Genomic DNA, 17227 nt, shown 5'->3' with positions numbered 1-17227 from the left:
CTCCCAACGCCTTGCCCCTCACCGGCCGAGGATCCCCCGGCCCCCCCTCGAAAGGGCATAGACCCCCCTTTTGGAGCTGTCATCAATTTCATCCAAAGACTAATGTCTTTATGATCCCATCTAATGCTTGGTCTGACCGCCTTCCTCTGCCTAAACTGCTCATCGTATCTGAGCCACGCCACACCCCCATAAACCCGATGAGCCTCTCCGATGGCATCCATATAACCGAACAACGCCGAGCAATGTTCCGGAGCCTTTTCCCCAACCACACTAGCAAAAATGGCAAACGCTTGGAGCCAATTCTGAAATGTACGCGGAATAAGCCTATACCTCCGTTTTTCCTCCTCCTCCCGCTTACTTTCGTCAGGTTTTCCCCTATCCAGATTAAACTTCTCTAACGGAAGCAGGGAGAATATCTCCACATATTCATCCCGCCATATTTTTTCCTTAACCTCCTGCTTCAGGTGCGCACCCAACGGACCCTCGAAGCAAACGTAAACTTCACCCTTAGCCGCATCCGCCAACCGCACACCATCACCCAGCATACTCCCTTGATTTGCTGACTCCCCCGCTGCCGGTCCCGCAGACAACCCAGGCTGAGAACCCAAGCGCTCCGCCCCAGCAACCACTCCCGTACTACTGGCACCCTGCAAAGGCTCCCAAACCGTCGCCGGCGACACCGCTGCTCCCTGCCCCAATTTTGTCAATAAAGTCAACATACCAGATAACAGTTCCTGTGCTAACAACGCAGGACCCCCTCCCCCCACCTGACTAGGCACAGCATCCCCAATCCCTGCCCCCACCGCAACATTCCCAGATGTCCTCTCACCTGGCCGTCCCTGGGAAGAAGACCCAGCAGCCGTCGCTCCTCCACCATATGTCACCGACGAGCCCCCACACGATAATGGCACAGCATCCGGCACCTCTTCCTCTGCTAAGACACCTGCCGCCTGGGGAGGATCCGCTTCAAGCTCTCCTTCCTCCATGCTCCGTCCGGATGATGACCCACCGCTATGGCTCCTAGCGAGGGTGTGGGAACCTGATTCCTGGTCCCTGCCTCCTTGTCGAACCGCTGAGCCTAAGGACCTCCTGGCCCCGGCCACCGCATTCCCCACTGACCCACATATCGCCATCTCCCCTTCATTTCCTGCCGCTCTACTCCTGCCACACCGCCGCACCGGGGGCGGAAGCACATCCGGACCCCCAGACAGAGCTCCCTCGTCCTGTCGCCGGCCCTCCGCCAGAGGCCGCGACGCACCACCGCCTCGACTGTTTCCTGCTGCAGCCCTCAGCGCCTGTCCCCTCCTCCCGGCTGAGGCCTCCGGTCGCGCTCCATCTTCACACTCTGATTCGCGCAAGGCCGCAGCGGGTTCCCGCCCGACCGCATCTCCTCTATCCAGCAGGACTTCCCCCGCATCAGCAGGTGAGTCCGTCGACCTCTGTCTCCCGCTCAGGGGCCTAAAACCGCCGCGCGATTCCCTAACGGACCTGGGGGCAGACCCAGCAGATGCCTGAGCCCCCCAGCCGACCCGGCCCGAGCCGCCACTGACCTCTCGCTGCGCCGAGGTGCCGATCGGGACGCCGTCACCGCTTCTCTCCTCTGTGGGCCGCGGGAAGGACTCCGCACCCGCCTCCTGATACGAGGGGTCGCCTCAGGGCTAAGCCGCTCCGGGGGGACCGAACGGCGCGTCCTGGTCCTCACCTCCACCGCTCCACTCGGAATAGGAACCGCATTCAAAGCCCCAGACAGGTGATCCTGCAGCCACGCCGTCCCGTGCTGCCGCGCCGCGTCTCTCAACGCCGCCATCAAAGCCTCCAGGTCCACCATAACTTCCTCGCTCTCTTCAAATACCCCTAGCCCCTCCCCTCTCTTTCTTTTATAATGCCCGCCAAACCGTACTCCAGCTCCACCCCTTAACTACCTCCCATCCCACCACACTCGCAAAATCTTAACCCTTACCTTGCCTGAAGTCTCCCCCCCAAGTCAAGACGCATTCCGCTAGGTCTGCGCCCCCGCTACATTGCTATTCTTCTCTCTTCATCTCACAGGATTCCTCATATTCCTTAAGAATCTTCTAAAGAATAAGGTCTACATGCTGTTTTTGCTGGTGACGGTCATTCAGTTCAGTGGATTTGTGGGGTTCATGTCGTTCATGCCCAAATACCTGGAGCAGCAGTATGGAAAATCTGCGTCGGAAGCAATCTTTCTCATAGGTATGTGGAAATTAGAATAGGGTTAATCTAGCGGATAATGAGTGACATCACACCCCATCTCTTGGCAGGAGTGTACAGTATCCCCGTCATTGGAGTTGGCTACTTCTTGGGGGGATTTGGCATGAAAAAATTCAAAACGTCAACATTCATGGCGGCAAAGCTGGGTCTTGGCACATCGATCACAGAATATCTGCTGTACGTGCTGGCATTTATCCTATTGTGCAAGAACGCGTCGATGGCCGGGCTGACTGTGACCTACGATGGGTGAGCGATCAGTGGCAAGAAAGCCTGAGGCACCTTAATAACTCTATTCTGTCCCTCAAGTATCAGTGTGTCATTACTCTGTCCCCCAAGTGCAAGCATGTCACTGTACAGTCCCCCAAGTGTCAGTGTGTCATTACTCTGTCCCCCAAGTGTCAGTACTCTGTCCCCCAATTGTCAGTGTGTCATTACTCTGTCCCCCAAGTGTGAGCGTGTCACTGCCCTGTCCCCCAAGTGTCAATGTGTCATTACTCTGTCCCCCAAGTGTCAGTGTGTCATTATTCTATCACCCAAGTGTCAGTGTGTCATTACTCTATCCCCCAAGTGTGAACGTGTCACTGCCCTGTCCCCCAAGTGTCAGTGTGTCAGTACTCTGTCCCCCAAGTGTCAGTACTCTGTCCCCCAAGTGTCAGTGTGTCATTACTCTGTCCCCCAAGTGTGAGCGTGTCACTGCCCTGTCCCCCAAGTGTCAGTGTGTCATTACTCTGTCCCCCAAGTGTCAGTGTGTCATTATTCTATCACCCAAGTGTCAGTGTGTCATTACTCTGTCCCCCAAGTGTCAGTGTGTCATTACTCTGTCCCCCAAGTGTCAGTGTGTCATTACTCTGTCCCTCATGTTTCAGTGTGTCACTGCCCTGTCCCCCAAGTGTCAGTGTCAGTACTCTGTCCCCCAAGTGTCAGTGTGTCATTACTCTGTTTGGAAGAAAAATTGAAAATTAACGTGCTTTAGAAAACTTGATACCTTTATTAATGAATGGGTATGAGCAAGAGTGGTCGATATGCTCAGATGCTCTGATATATAAAAGGAAAAACGAACCTCCTATTATAGATAGGTGGTGAAACATTGAATCTGTAGGGACGGGGGTGATATTGGGTAAGTCTGTGGAAAGTTACTCTCCCTAGACGACCCTATGGAACTATGTCCTTAGCACAGGGATGTCCCCTGATGGTGGAGACACCCTGCCCCCGTACCTAGGCCTAGATATGGCCCTAGTGATGCCCTACTTAGAAAAGCTGGATCGGGAAATATTGATCCAGTGAAAAAAACAAAAAGAATAAGTCTAATATAGAAATATATAAAGACACAACCCCAACGTGTTTCGGCTGCATACAGCAGCTCATCAGGAGGTGATGATAATGTACTATACGTAGGGAATGGAGAAAGCAAGAAGATGGTGCTTCAAAAAAAGATGATACTTAGCTCCTTAGCATACTTGATGGCGCTGTGTATACAGATATGTACCTCTTGTCCGTATGTATGATGAAGTCAGACAGAGGGGGGCCCTGTAGAAAGTGCAGCTCGTATGCTAGGAGGCTGGAGGGCTCATGGCACTGTGTCAGCGCTTGCTTTTTAAGCGCTGGTGCTGACACGTGTTTCCGGATGCCAAGGAGAAGGCACTTCCGGTAAGTGGACCGCATCGCAATGACGCGATGCGTCACTTCCGGTCCTTGGAACGCATATTGGAACGCATATGCGGCCGGCAATGCTGGAAGTTCCTGGTATGTATATACTTCTCAGCAACTATTGATTTGGCCAAAATAACTGGACCGAGGTGGTTGTATAGTCCCCTGCACATATAGGATTAGTTGTGGGAGGACTATGTTGTTTATTTTGAGCCCTGAATTACCACACTCTAATTGGAGGCATAAACATGATACTATAATGTAAAAATCATCACGTTTATATAGCTGAAATTATAGGAGCCACATGAACGTGAGGAAGAAAGGTTGAAGTGACAATGATATATGTCATCTTTGCTAGGATATGGTGCTTCACGCACCGACATGGACAAGGGGGGACAATAAACTAGGGGTATTTATATGAGATACGGGCAGAGGAATAGTCTCTGGTACAAGAAAAGTAGGGGTTTAAGAAATACATTGAATCAAATGAAACATGTATATGTAAGTCGCTCATTGAGACCACTTGGTGACTGAGACCCGAAACGATAAATCCATTCAGATTCTTTTTGTAGTATCTTCCGGTCCCAGTCACCTGTCATTACTCTGTCCCCCAAGTGTGAACGTGTCACTGTCCTGTCCCCCAAGTGTCAGTGTGTCATTACTCTGTCCCCCAAGTGTCAGTGTGTCATTATTCTATCACCCAAGTATCAGTGTGTCATTACTCTGTCCCCCAAGTGTGATCGTGTCACTGCCCTGTCCCCCAAGTGTCAGTGTGTCATTATTCTGTCCCCCAAGTGTCAGTGTGTCATTACTCTGTCCCCCAAGTGTGTGTGTCATTACTCTGTCCCTCATGTTTCAGTGTGTCACTGCCCTGTCCCCCAAGTGTCAGTGTCAGTACTCTGTACCCCAAGTGTCAGTGTGTCATTACTCTGTTCCCCAAGTGTGAGCGTGTCACTGCCCTGTCCCCCAAGTGTCAGTGTGTCATTACTCTGTCCCCCAAGTGTCAGTGTGTCATTATTCTATCACCCAAGTATCAGTGTGTCATTACTCTGTCCCCCAAGTGTGATCGTGTCACTGCCCTGTCCCCCAAGTGTCAGTGTGTCATTACTCTGTCCCCCAAGTGTCAGTGTGTCATTACTCTGTCCCCCAAGTGTGATCGTGTTACTGCCCTGTCCCCCAAGTGTCAGGCTACTTTCACACCTGCGTTCAGAGCGGGTCAGTCTGGTATCTGCACAGACGGATCCGCACCTATATGCAAACGCTTAGATCCGTTCAGAACGGATCCGTTTGCATTACCATGAACAAAAAAAAAAATATAATAATTTTTTATTTTTTTTTGTTCATGATAATGCAAACGGATCCGTTTTGACTTTACATTGAAAGTCAATGGGGGACGGATCCGTTTGAAAATTGAGCCATATTGTGTCAACTTCAAACGGATCCGTCCCCATTGACTTACATTGTATGTCTGGACGGATCCGTTTGCCTCCGCACGGCCAGGCGGACACCCGAACACTGCAAGCTGCGTTCAGGTGTCCGCCTGCTGAGCGGAGTGGAGGATAAACGGAGCCAGACTGATGCATTCTGAGCGGATCCGCATCCACTCAGAATGCATTAGGGCTGGACGGATCAGTTCGGGGCCGCTTGTGAGAGCCTTCAAACGGAACTCACAAGCGGAGCCCCGAACGCTAGTGTGAAAGTAGCAGTGTGTCATTATTCTGTCCCTCAAGTGTGTGTGTCATTACTCTGTCCCCCAAGTGTCAGTGTGTCATTACTCTGTCCCCCAAGTGTCAGTGTGTCATTATTCTGTCCCCCAAGTGTGTGTGTCATTACTCTGTCCCTCATGTTTCAGTGTGTCACTGCCCTGTCCCCCAATTGTCAGTGTCAGTACTCTGTACCCCAAGTGTGAGTGGGTCACTGTCCTGTCCCAAGTGACAGTGTGTCATTACCCTGTACCACAAGTTGTCCTGTCCCCCAAGTATCCATAAGTCATTGTCCTGTCCCCCAATGTCAGCGTGTCACTGTCATGTATAGTGTCAGTGTGTCATTATCCTGTACCCCAAGTGTCAGGTGTCATGGCAGCGCTCTGGGACAGCCTGCCAGATCAGGTTACTTGTGATGTGAACGTGGCCTTAAAAAGATGAAAAGTCTAACTTCAAGCAAGATGTGCCAAATCTATCACACAACGTGTGCCACTGATGAGTCTTGTGACTCAGTTCAAGCTGTGGGCTAATGTGGGGTTTCTCTACATTTACAGTGTTGAGAAAGTTTCTTACCTTGAGAACCTAACATCTGGGTGTAACGTGAACTGCGGTTGCACCACTGATGTGTGGGACCCCGTGTGTGGGGATAATGGGGTGGGCTACCTGTCCGCCTGCCTGGCTGGCTGCTCATCATCTACAGGGAGCGGGCAGGATATGGTAAGATCTCCAGCAAGGTGTCCACCATTGCATAATCTTGTCCGTTTCTGCCCTAATGTTGTTCTCTTTCCTTCCAAGCTTTTCCACAACTGCAGCTGCATCCAGTCCGTCAATGGCTCCGCCACACTGGGACAGTGTCCACGGGAGGAGGCGTGCGACACCATGCTGCTCTATTTCATGATCCTTAATCTTGTCTGCTGCTTCATCTACTCCCTGGGGGCCATGCCTGGATACATGGTGCTCATCAGGTGAAAATCCCAGATGGAACTCTTCTACCTGCTTCAGGAAAAGGAGTGCTCCAACACAGACCACACAGCCTACAGCACCTTATCTGTCACTCAGGAGTGCGGGAAAGCTGGGTGAAAGCCTCTCAGTCACACTGGTTGTGTCTTAGCTTTTCCATCCGCTTGTCTCCAGGTCTCATGATTTGGGGGGTTCCTCAGTGTGGGTGGGCACGCTCTGTACTGAACCCCTGTTACATGTGACGTTACTGACACATTTTAGTGGTTTGTTACTGATGTTCGGTGTCTTCATCTTCTAGGAGTCTGACCCCAGAAGAAAAGTCTTTTGGTCTCGGTCTCCATCTCCTGGCAGCTCGAGCGCTTGGTAAGTGTGTTATCGCATTCTCTCCTGGCTTCTCGGCTGGAGACATCTTATTAAAGGTACCCGTACACATCTCTCAAAAATGAGATCACTCAACCTTCTCCCAGTGTCTCTGAACATATATGGCCTAACAGCTGTAACAAGACAATATGGTCTAACGTGTGTATGGCTTACAATCTATGAGGAATTGGGGGGTGACAGATAAGGTAGTTGATTGTGATAAGTAGGATTTGAGCCATTATCGAACTAACAGGAGTGGTGCTGGCCAGTGTTTAGGCCAGCAGAGTTGGTGGGGGAAATTATTTTAGGTAGCTTGATAAGCCTGCCTGAAAAGATGTGCTTTTAAGGCACGTTTGAATGTGGAGAAGTTGTGGATTGACCTAGTATTCCAGGGCAGAGTATTCCAGAGAGTAGGTGCAGCTCGAGAAAAGTCTTGAAGACAGGAGTGAGAGGTACGAATTATGGAGGTTATTAATCTTAGGTCGCTAAAAGAATGGGGGGCATGAGTAGGGTGATAGATGGAGATGAGGGAGGAGATATATGGAGGTGCAGCACTGTGGAGAGCTTTGTGGGTGAGGGTCAGAAGTTTAAACTGTATTCTGTGGTGGATGGGCAACCAGTTACATAGTTACATAGTTAATACAGTTGAAAAAAGATAAACGTCCATCAAGTTCAACCAAGGGATAGGTGGGGACGTGAATCCCAGAAGGAAGTGAGACTCAGATTTCTACACGTTTTCATAAGCATTAATGTCATTTACTTTTAAGAATTCGTCTAAACCCTTTTTGAAACTGTCCACTGTTCCTGCTGTGACCACGTCCTGAGGAAGTCTATTCCACAGATTCACAGTTCTTACAGTAAAGAAGCTTTGACGCTTCTGGAGACTGAACTTTTTCTTCTTCAGTCGGAGGCAGTGCCCTCTTGTCTTTTGAGCCCATTTTACATGGAACAGCTTTTCGCCGTATTTTTTGTATGGCCCATTTATATACTTGTACAGGTTAATCATGTCCACCCTTAGACGTCTCTTCTCAATACTAAATAAATTCAATTCTTTTAATCTTTCTTCATAACGAAGACCCTTCATGCCCCTTATCATTTTAGTCGCTCTCCTCTGTACTTTTTCCAGCTGCAGTGCATCCTTTCTATGGACTGGTGCCCAGAACTGGACTGTGTAATCCAGATGAGGCCGCACCAGCGCTTTGTAAAGTGGTAGTATTACATCCAGTGAAGTGACTGGCACAGACTAGTAGCTTCAGTGTAGCGGTAGGATGGATAGATGAGCCTGGCTGCAGCATTTAGAACCGACTGAAGGGGGGAGAGTTTAGTGAGAGGGAGACCGATTAGTAATGCATTGCAGTAGTCAAAACGAGAATGAATCAAGGCAACAACAAGAGTTTTGGCCGTTTCCACCGTAAGAAAAGGGTGGATTCTGGCGATATTCTTGAGGTGCAGACGACAAGAGCGTGTAAGTGATTGAATATGGGGAACAAAGGAAAGATCAGAGTCAAATGTGGCCCCAAGACAGCGGGAGTTATGTAGCACAGCGGAGTTATGATAGTGCTGCAGACCGAAATTGAAATATCAAGTTTAGGTGAGTTAGTAGATGGGGGAAAGACAAGAAGTTCCGTTTTTGAGAGGTTCAGTTTCAGATACAGAGAGGACATGATGTTAGAGACAGCTGCCAGACAATTACTGGTGTTTTGGAGTAAAGCAGGGGTGATGTCAGGGGATGAAGTGTATAGTTGGGTGTCGTCAGCATAGAGAAGGTATCGAAAGCCAAATCTACTGATAGTCTGTCCGATGGGGGCTGTATAGAGGGAGAAGAGTAGAGGACCTAGTACTGAGCCCTGAGAAACGCCGACATCAAGAGGAAGAGGAGAAGAAGAAGAGCCAATGAATGATACACTAAAGGAGCGACCAGAGAGATAGGAAGAGAAGCAAGAGGGAGCAGTGTCCTTAACACTGCAGAGAGATCCAGCAGAATCAGTAGCGAATAGTCACCAAATCTAATATGGTCTTACGTGTGTATGGCGTGTCTGTAAATCTAATATGGTCTAACGTGTGTATGGCGTGTAAATCCAATATGGTCTAACGTGTGTGTAAATCCAATATGGTCTAATGTGTGTATGGCGTGTGTGTAAATCCAATATGGTCTAATGTGTGTATGGCGTGTCTGTAAATCTAATATGGTCTAACGTGTGTATGGCGTGTCTGTAAATCTAATATGGTCTAACGTGTGTAAATCCAATATGGTCTAACGTGTGTATGGCGTGTGTGTAAATCCAATATGGTCTAACGTGTGTATGGCGTGTGTGTAAATCCAATATGGTCTAACGTGTGTATGGCGTGTCTGTAAATCTTTCACCAGACAATCATTAGTTCAGGCATCAACCTACTTCTGTCTAATGTCTTGGTCGCCATAACTGGGGCAGTCTTTTAAATTACAGGAGGAATTCCCTCCCCCATTTATTATGGAGCAGCAATTGACACAACCTGTATAAAGTGGGGGACCACAAGCTGTAGGGAGCCGGGGGCTTGCCGCATGTACGACACCGATGCCTACAGGTAATGACAAAACGTGACAACTCCTCCAGTGACATCCCAGCTCCACATCTGATGTCACAAGATACACCTCCATATAATTGTGCTCATCTCTATCTTTACTTATATCATGTCCTATACTCCAGTCATATCCAAAGGTGCAATCGCTGCTGTTGTATCAGGTATTAGCCAGACAGTGTATTGTCATCCAGACTTGCTGAGAGCAGCGGGTTCGGCCAACAGTCTAATGTGTCTGGCGAGCAACTACAGAATGTGTATGGGAGCCTTCATACTCCAGTCACATCTAGAGCTGCAGCAACAATTCTGCTATGTCTGCATGTTTTCCTCCAGTCACATCCAGAACTGCAGTCATAATTCTGCTGTTACACCATGCCCCATACTCCAGTCACATCCAGAGCTGGTCACTATTCTCCTGTTATGTATTCGACAAACAACAGTAGAATTGTGATGGCAGCTCTGGCTGTGACTGCAGGATGTGGGTCCCAATTTAAAGGCCATTTTTACAATGCTTAAAGATGACCTGTGTTCCTCCATCTTTCAGAAACATCTTTATGGCGATCCCTACAGTATTGCGCTTTGTGTCGTACATCCCCTGCATTTTCATCCTCCTCGCCCTCAGACGCACGTCCACCCGGACACAGGATGGGAAATAGAGACTCCTGATACATTGTACACAGACAAGGACAGATGCGCAGACCATCCCTGCATCCTCATCAATGGTCACATGGTCGCTTCATCTTCATACATTTCTACAGGAGAATGAATTTGCTGGAGCCTGAAATGTCACAGAAGATGTGGAAGATAGAGGACGCTACTAGTATGTTATGATGCCGGATAGGGGACCACAGTCCCAATATTGGAGGGACGAAAAGAAGTTGGACAGATGTGTAGGGTAACAGCAGGACGTAACACACAATGACAGCACACCTCCACCACAACCGTCACAGTTACATCAACCTTCAGACTTGTCTATAAATAAATTGTCAATTGGTGGCATCATCAACATCGTTATCAGCAGCACTGTATCTTCCTTTTCACATTAGGAGCATAGTAACGTAGTTTATAGGGCTGGAAAAAGACATCTGTCCATCCAGTTCAGCCTGTTGCAAATTAATCCAGAGAAAGGCAAAAAAATAAATAACCTAATAATCTGAATAACTCCCTGGATCTGTAAATTACCCTCCAGAAATACATCCAGGCCCCTCTTGTATTCCTTTATTGTACTCACCATCACCACCTCCTCAGGCAGAGGGTCCCATAGTCTCACTGCTCTTACAGTTCGCCAAAACTGAGCCAGTGTCATTTCTACAAGTCACCACTAGATGTCACCATCACCCCTCAATAGTAACAATATACTGTATAATAAGATATTAAGGGCTCTTTCACACTTGCGTTATTGTCTTCCGGCATAGAGTTCCGTCGTCGGGACTCTATGCCGGAAGAATACTGATCAGGATTATCCTAATGCATTCTGAATGGAGAGTAATCCGTTCAGGATGCATCAGGATGTCTTCAGTTCCGGTACGGAACGTTTTTTGGCCGGAGAAAATACCGCAGCATGCTGCGCTTTTTGCTCCGGCCAAAAATCCTGAAGACTTGCCGCAAGGCCGGATCCGGGATCAATGCCCATTGAAAGGCATTGATCCGGATCCGGCCTTAAGCTAAACGTCGTTTCGGCGCATTGCCGGACCCGACGTTTAGCTTTTTCTGAATAGTTACCATGGCTGCCGGGACGCTAAAGTCCTGACAGCCATGGTAAGTGTAGCGGGGAGCAGGGGAGCAGCATACTTACCGTCCGTGCGGCTCCCCGGGCGCTCCAGAGTGACGTCAGGGCGCCCCAAGCGCATGGATCACGTGATCACATGGATCACGTCATCCATGCGCATGGGGCGCTCTGACGTCATTCTGGAGCGCCCGGGGAGCCGCACGGACTGTAAGTATACCGCTCCCCCGCTCCCCGCTCCTACTATGGCAACCAGGACTTTAATAGCGTCCTGGGTGCCATAGTAACACTGAAAGCATTTGGAAGACGGTTCCGTCTTCAAATGCTTTCAGTACACTTGCGTTGTTACGGATCCGGCAGGCACCTCCGGCAACGGAAGTGCATGCCGGATCCCAACAACGCAAGTGTGAAAGAGGCCTACTGACATAGATCCAAACATGCTGCGCTGGTTAGGCTACATTCAGACGACTAAGTGTTTTGTGGTCCGCAAAACATGAATACCGGCTGTGTGTATTCCGCAAAATGCGGAGCGCACAGGGCCAGCCCTATATAGAAATGCCTACTCTTGTTTGTGATTGTGAACAAGAATAGGACATGCTCTATATTTTTTTTGCAGGGCCACGGAACAGAAGTACAGATGCCGACAGCACACAGTATGCTGTCCGCATCTTTTGCCGCCCCATTGAAATGAATGGGTCCGCACCTGTTCCGCAAAATTGTGGAACAGATGCAGACCCAGAAATATGGTCATCTGAATGCACCCATAATCCCAAATAGTTAATTATTGCTTCTGATTTCCAAAATTCCTGTATACATGTAGAATTACGTGATAAAAGCCAGGCGTCTGCAGCCACCACTAGGGGGGGTTCACTGCACGCTAAAACAGTATGATAAAGGCTATATTGAATGGGCTTCCAAGACGTATATGACTTCCCAAGGTCACTTGAGGAGGTCATGCAAAAATCAGTCAACAGGTGGCAAAAAGTAGTGAATAGGAAAGGGTTCTGTGTGGTCCCTTGTATGTATTCTTGGGGTTAAATCTGTTGGAGTGGTTGCAGCGACGCACTGTCCATGAGGCGAGTTGTGTCTCTTTCGTCTAGTGGCCCCAGCTAGCGGCAGTCCCCATGTTTACATGTATTACTGTAGTGTGAACCAGTTTGTGCTAGGCCTTGGAAAAAAAAACCCATAAAAGTGGCCCCATGTTGTATGTACAGAAGGTGGGATCAACACAAGAAGACAGCATCTGCAATATCATAGTGCAGCACCAAATACTGCCCCAGCAAACAACCGGGTCCGTTCACACGGCTGAATTCTAAAATACACATGTAAAAAACAGCAGATTTTTCTGCCTCAAAATTAGGTGCGTTTTTTTATGCTTCCCATTAATTACAATGGGGCAGAATCGGCGCTGATTTCCCCAAGATGGGGCATGCTGCTTCTCTTTTACACGGGTAAAAAAGAAATAACTGCTGACTCCCATTGAAAAAATACATAATACGCATCAAAATACGAGCAAAAAAACAGTAGTCTGAACTGACCCTAATTTTCAATCCTACCAACCTTCTCTACACTATTTCGCATCGTGCTGGGTCCATTGTGCTGCCCAAAACCCTCAAATACGACACTGCACATATGATAGTGCCAAAGTCCCCTGGAAAAAAAAATAGTACTGTACAAAATAATTGAAGCAAAAAGGATGCCCTCAACCTCCAGTACTGATATGATATTTCCCCAGAGCGGCTCCAGTAAAAATAACCCCCCACCCCCAATAGTGCCTCCAGTATTTATAAAGCCTCCCTACAGTGCCCCCTGTAGCAATAAAGTTCCCTGTAGTGCCCCCAGTGATAATAATGCCCCCTATAGTGCCCCGAGTAATAATGCCACAAACCTGGTATTATGTCGCAAATTATGGTACATGCTATATTTGCACCATAATTGTCACTTTTTACGCTTCTCGTACAATTCAGAAAGTGGCAGGGCTTAGCATGAGTGGACATAAAATGGCATAAATTACAGTTCAAGTGTGGATTTCAGTTTCTGGCGCATCTAAGGCTTCTAATTTATTAAGAGGTATGTGATGCTGAATTAATTAGGCACCTCTCACTCCAGAGCGTCTGGATAAATGTACCTCTGTCCTCTAAACATACGTTGATCCTATGATTCAGGGGCAGGGGGGCGCCATTTAATCATTCAATTCGGGCAGAAGAAAGGCTTTGTGCACCCCTAGGTGGTGGTTCTGAGAATGCTGTGGGAGGCAGGTGAGTCCTGGTTACGCACCTCCGGGATTTATTTTAGAAGACTGTACATTCTATTCTCAACCCTAACAGTATGCAATGAGCTCCCTCTAGTGGTGACGGCTGGCAACATACTTTTATCATGGAAACCAGGGATTTGGAAGTCCCAGGCATAAATCTAAACATGTCCACTTTTCTATCTTCTTTTCGAAACTAGAGAGGTATAAAAAAAAAATCCCTATCTTGCGATTTTTTGGAGGCAGAATTCTGGAGTGCAGGGCGCGATGTGTGATAAATTCCCCCTACTCATCTGACATCTATACAAAAACACCATGGGGCATTACTGGTGATAATCAAAGGGGTTATATTATATATCATGGATTCCTCCTATATCACATTTCCCTGCTCTGCACCCTCCTCTATATGGGACTGTTCATGAATAAAATACCAGACTGCAGTGAAGACTGACATTCACACAGGCAAAGAGGGAGCAGGAGATAGGACTGAATACAACACAGGAGACTTCAGGCCTCGGATCTGCAGGAAGTATTATTCAGGAAAATAACACATTTTATGAGAGAACATTATATCTTTTTTTATGTGTTTCTGCTGCAATGTGGCTCCAGGCTCCTACTACAACACCCACTGGTCTACTCCCTGGCCCCAGCAGATGATGGGGGTCATGGACAATGAGATTCCAGATCTTATTTGAATTTGCTGTGATGATTGATTTAGATGTCATTGTGGATATTGCCTGCTGCATTGCTTGAATTATGAGGTGAAAATGCGTCACCTCAGACCAATATCATCGCGGCTCCTGAAACCTTCTAGACTGGGGGGTAAGAAGCAATTCATTACAGGAGACACAGATTAATGTCACAGATAATGAATTAACCCCACCAGAGCGTTTAGCTTGGGGGGAAGCATGGGGACAATGACACCATAGGTAGATTTAAAGTTAGGGGTAGCTTAGGGTGTTCTTTTTCCCTTCCCTGTCTCTCTTTTCCCGCCTTTTTTCTATTTCAGGTAAAATCACCTCAGAAAGCTGTTTACCTGCATTCTAGATGATTCCGGCTTCTGCGAGTCAATAGTGCAGCTGATTGGTCGCTGCCTGTTGCTGGGGGAGATTTCCAGCTCCCTGATTTGTTGCTGGTCTGGCGGCGGGAATCTGAACCCCTTTATATTTGCAGGTTCGGCGGAGCTGGCTCAGAAGTGCCTGAAGAATTGACCAGCGTCCCACCCCCCCTTCCCCTACTTTTTTCATTAAGTCACCTGTCGCTGGGCTTTATTAAAGGGGTAGTGTCGCTCATGGTCTTTATATGGTTAATTTATTATTTTGGTATCTGTTATGGTGGTATTTTTTAATTAATTAATTAATTTAATTTATTGTTGTAAAATATTTTTAAGTGACCCTTAACCACTTCAGCCCCCAGTGCTTAAACACCCTGAAAGACCAGGCCACTTTTTACACTTCTGACCTACACTACTTTCACCATTTATTGCTCGGTCATGCAACTTACCACCCAAATGAATTTTACCTCCTTTTCTTCTCACTAATAGAGCTTTCATTTGGTGGTATTTCTTTGCTGCTGACATTTTTACTTTTTTTGTTATTAATCGAAATTTAACGATTTTTTTGCAAAAAAATGACATTTTTCACTTTCAGTTGTCAAATTTTGCAAAAAAAACTACATCCATATATAAATTTTGCTCTAACTTTATTGTTCTACATGTCTTTGATAAAAAAAAAATGTTTGGGTAAAAAAAAAATGGTTTGGGTAAAAGTTATAGCGTTTACAAACTATGGTACAAAAATGTGAATTTCCGCTTTTTGAAGCAGCTCTGACTTTCTGAGCACCTGTCATGTTTCCTGAGGTTCTACAATGCCCAGACAGTACAAACACCCCACAAATGACCCCATTTCGGAAAGTACACACCCTAAGGTATTCGCTGATGGGCATAGTGAGTTCATAGAACTTTTTATTTTTTGTCACAAGTTAGCGGAAAATGATGATTTATTTTTATTTTTTTCTTACAAAGTCTCATATTCCACTAACTTGTGACAAAAAATAAAAAGTTCTATGAACTCACTATGCCCATCAGCGAATACCTTGGGGTGTCTTCTTTCCAAAATGGGGTCACTTGTGGGGTAGTTATACTGCCCTGGCATTCTAGGGGCCCTAATGTGTGGTAAAGAGTTTGAAATCAAATTCTGTAAAAAATGACCTGTGAAATCCGAAAGGTGCTCTTTGGAATATGGGCCCCTTTGCCCACCTAGGCTGCAAAAAAGTGTCACACATCTGGTATCTCCGTACTCAGGAGAAGGTGGGGAATGTGTTTTGGGGTGTCATTTTACATATACCCATGCTGGGTGAGAGAAATATCTTGGCAAAAGACAACTTTTCCCATTTTTTTATACTAAGTTGGCATTTGACCAAGATATTTATCTCACCCAGCATGGATATATGTAAAAAGACACCCCAAAACACATTCCCCAACTTCTCCTGAGTACGGAGATACCAGATGTGTGACACTTTTTTGCAGCCTAGTTGGGCAAAGGGGCCCATATTCAAAGAGCACCTTTCGGATTTCACAGGTCATTTTTTACAGAATTTGATTTCAAACTCCTTACCACACATTTGGGCCCCTAGAATGCCAGGGCAGTATAACTACCCCACAAGTGACCCCATTTTGGAAAGAAGACACCCCAAGGTATTCCGTGAGGGGCATGGCGAGTTCCTAGAATTTTTTATTTTTTGTCACAAGTTAGTGGAAAATGATGATTTTTTTTTTTTTTCCATACAAAGTCTCATATTCCACTAACTTGTGACAAAAAATAAAAACTTCCATGAACTCACTATGCCCATCAGCGAATACCTTGGGGTCTCTTCTTTCCAAAATGGGATCACTTGTGGGGTAGTTATACTGCCCTGGCATTCTAGGGGCCCAAATGTGTGGTAAGGAGTTTGAAATCAAATTCTGTAAAAAATGACCTGTGAAATCCGAAAGGTGCTCTTTGGAATGTGGGCCCCTTTGCCCACCTAGGCTGTAAAAAAGTGTCACACATCTGGTATCTCCGTACTCAGGAGAAGTTGAGGAATGTGTTTTGGGGTGTCTTTTTACATATACCCATGCTGGGTGAGATAAATATCTTGGTCAAATGCCAACTTTGTATAAAAAAATGGGAAAAGTTGTCTTTTGCCAAGATATTTCTCTCACCCAGCATGGGTATATGTAAAATGACACCCCAAAACACATTCCCCACCTTCTCCTGAGTACGGAGATACCAGATGTGTGACACTTTTTTGCAGCCTAGGTGGGCAAAGGGGCCCATATTCCAAAGAGCACCTTTCGGATTTCACAGGTCATTTTTTACAGAATTTGATTTCAAACTCCTTACTACACATTTGGGCCCCTAGAATGCCAGGGCAGTATAACTACCCCACAAGTGACCCTATTTTGGAAAGAAGACACCCCAAGGTATTCCGTGAGGGGCATGGCGAGTTCCTAGAATTTTTTATTTTTTGTCACAAGTTAGTGGAAAATGATGATTTTTTTATTTTTTATTTTTTTTCCATACAAAGTCTCATATTCCACTAACTTGTGACAAAAAATAAAAACTTCCATGAACTCACTATGCCCATCAGCGAATACCTTTGGGTCTCTTCTTTCCAAAATGGGGTCACTTGTGGGGTAGTTATACTGCCCTGGCATTCTAGGGGCCCAAATGTGTGGTAAGGAGTTTGAAATCAAATTCAGTAAAAAATGACCTGTGAAATCCGAAAGGTGCTCTTTGGAATGTGGGC

General features: G+C 46.9%; 1 protein-coding gene across 2 annotated transcripts in view; it reads left to right on the top strand.

The window, feature by feature from the left end:
- LOC121005261 (solute carrier organic anion transporter family member 1A2-like) overlaps nucleotides 1–10471 on the top strand; it is a 47046-nt gene extending 36575 nt beyond the window's left edge. For both annotated transcript variants that reach the window (XM_040437888.1, XM_040437897.1), the window contains exons 9-15: nucleotides 2050–2214; nucleotides 2283–2478; nucleotides 6137–6299; nucleotides 6378–6547; nucleotides 6841–6905; nucleotides 9350–9467; nucleotides 10006–10471. In XM_040437888.1, coding sequence (XP_040293822.1) covers nucleotides 2050–2214; nucleotides 2283–2478; nucleotides 6137–6299; nucleotides 6378–6547; nucleotides 6841–6905; nucleotides 9350–9467; nucleotides 10006–10117 — 989 coding nt within the window. In that variant the 3' untranslated portion in view covers nucleotides 10118–10471. The remainder of the gene's footprint in view (nucleotides 1–2049; nucleotides 2215–2282; nucleotides 2479–6136; nucleotides 6300–6377; nucleotides 6548–6840; nucleotides 6906–9349; nucleotides 9468–10005) is intronic.
- The last annotated feature ends 6756 nt before the right edge of the window (nucleotides 10472–17227 follow it).

The sequence above is a fragment of the Bufo bufo genome, chromosome 1, assembly GCF_905171765.1.
Source record: "Bufo bufo chromosome 1, aBufBuf1.1, whole genome shotgun sequence".
Lineage (NCBI taxonomy): Eukaryota > Metazoa > Chordata > Amphibia > Anura > Bufonidae > Bufo > Bufo bufo.
Note: the sequence above shows the minus strand (reverse complement) of the source record. Positions and strands in the feature narration are given on the sequence as shown.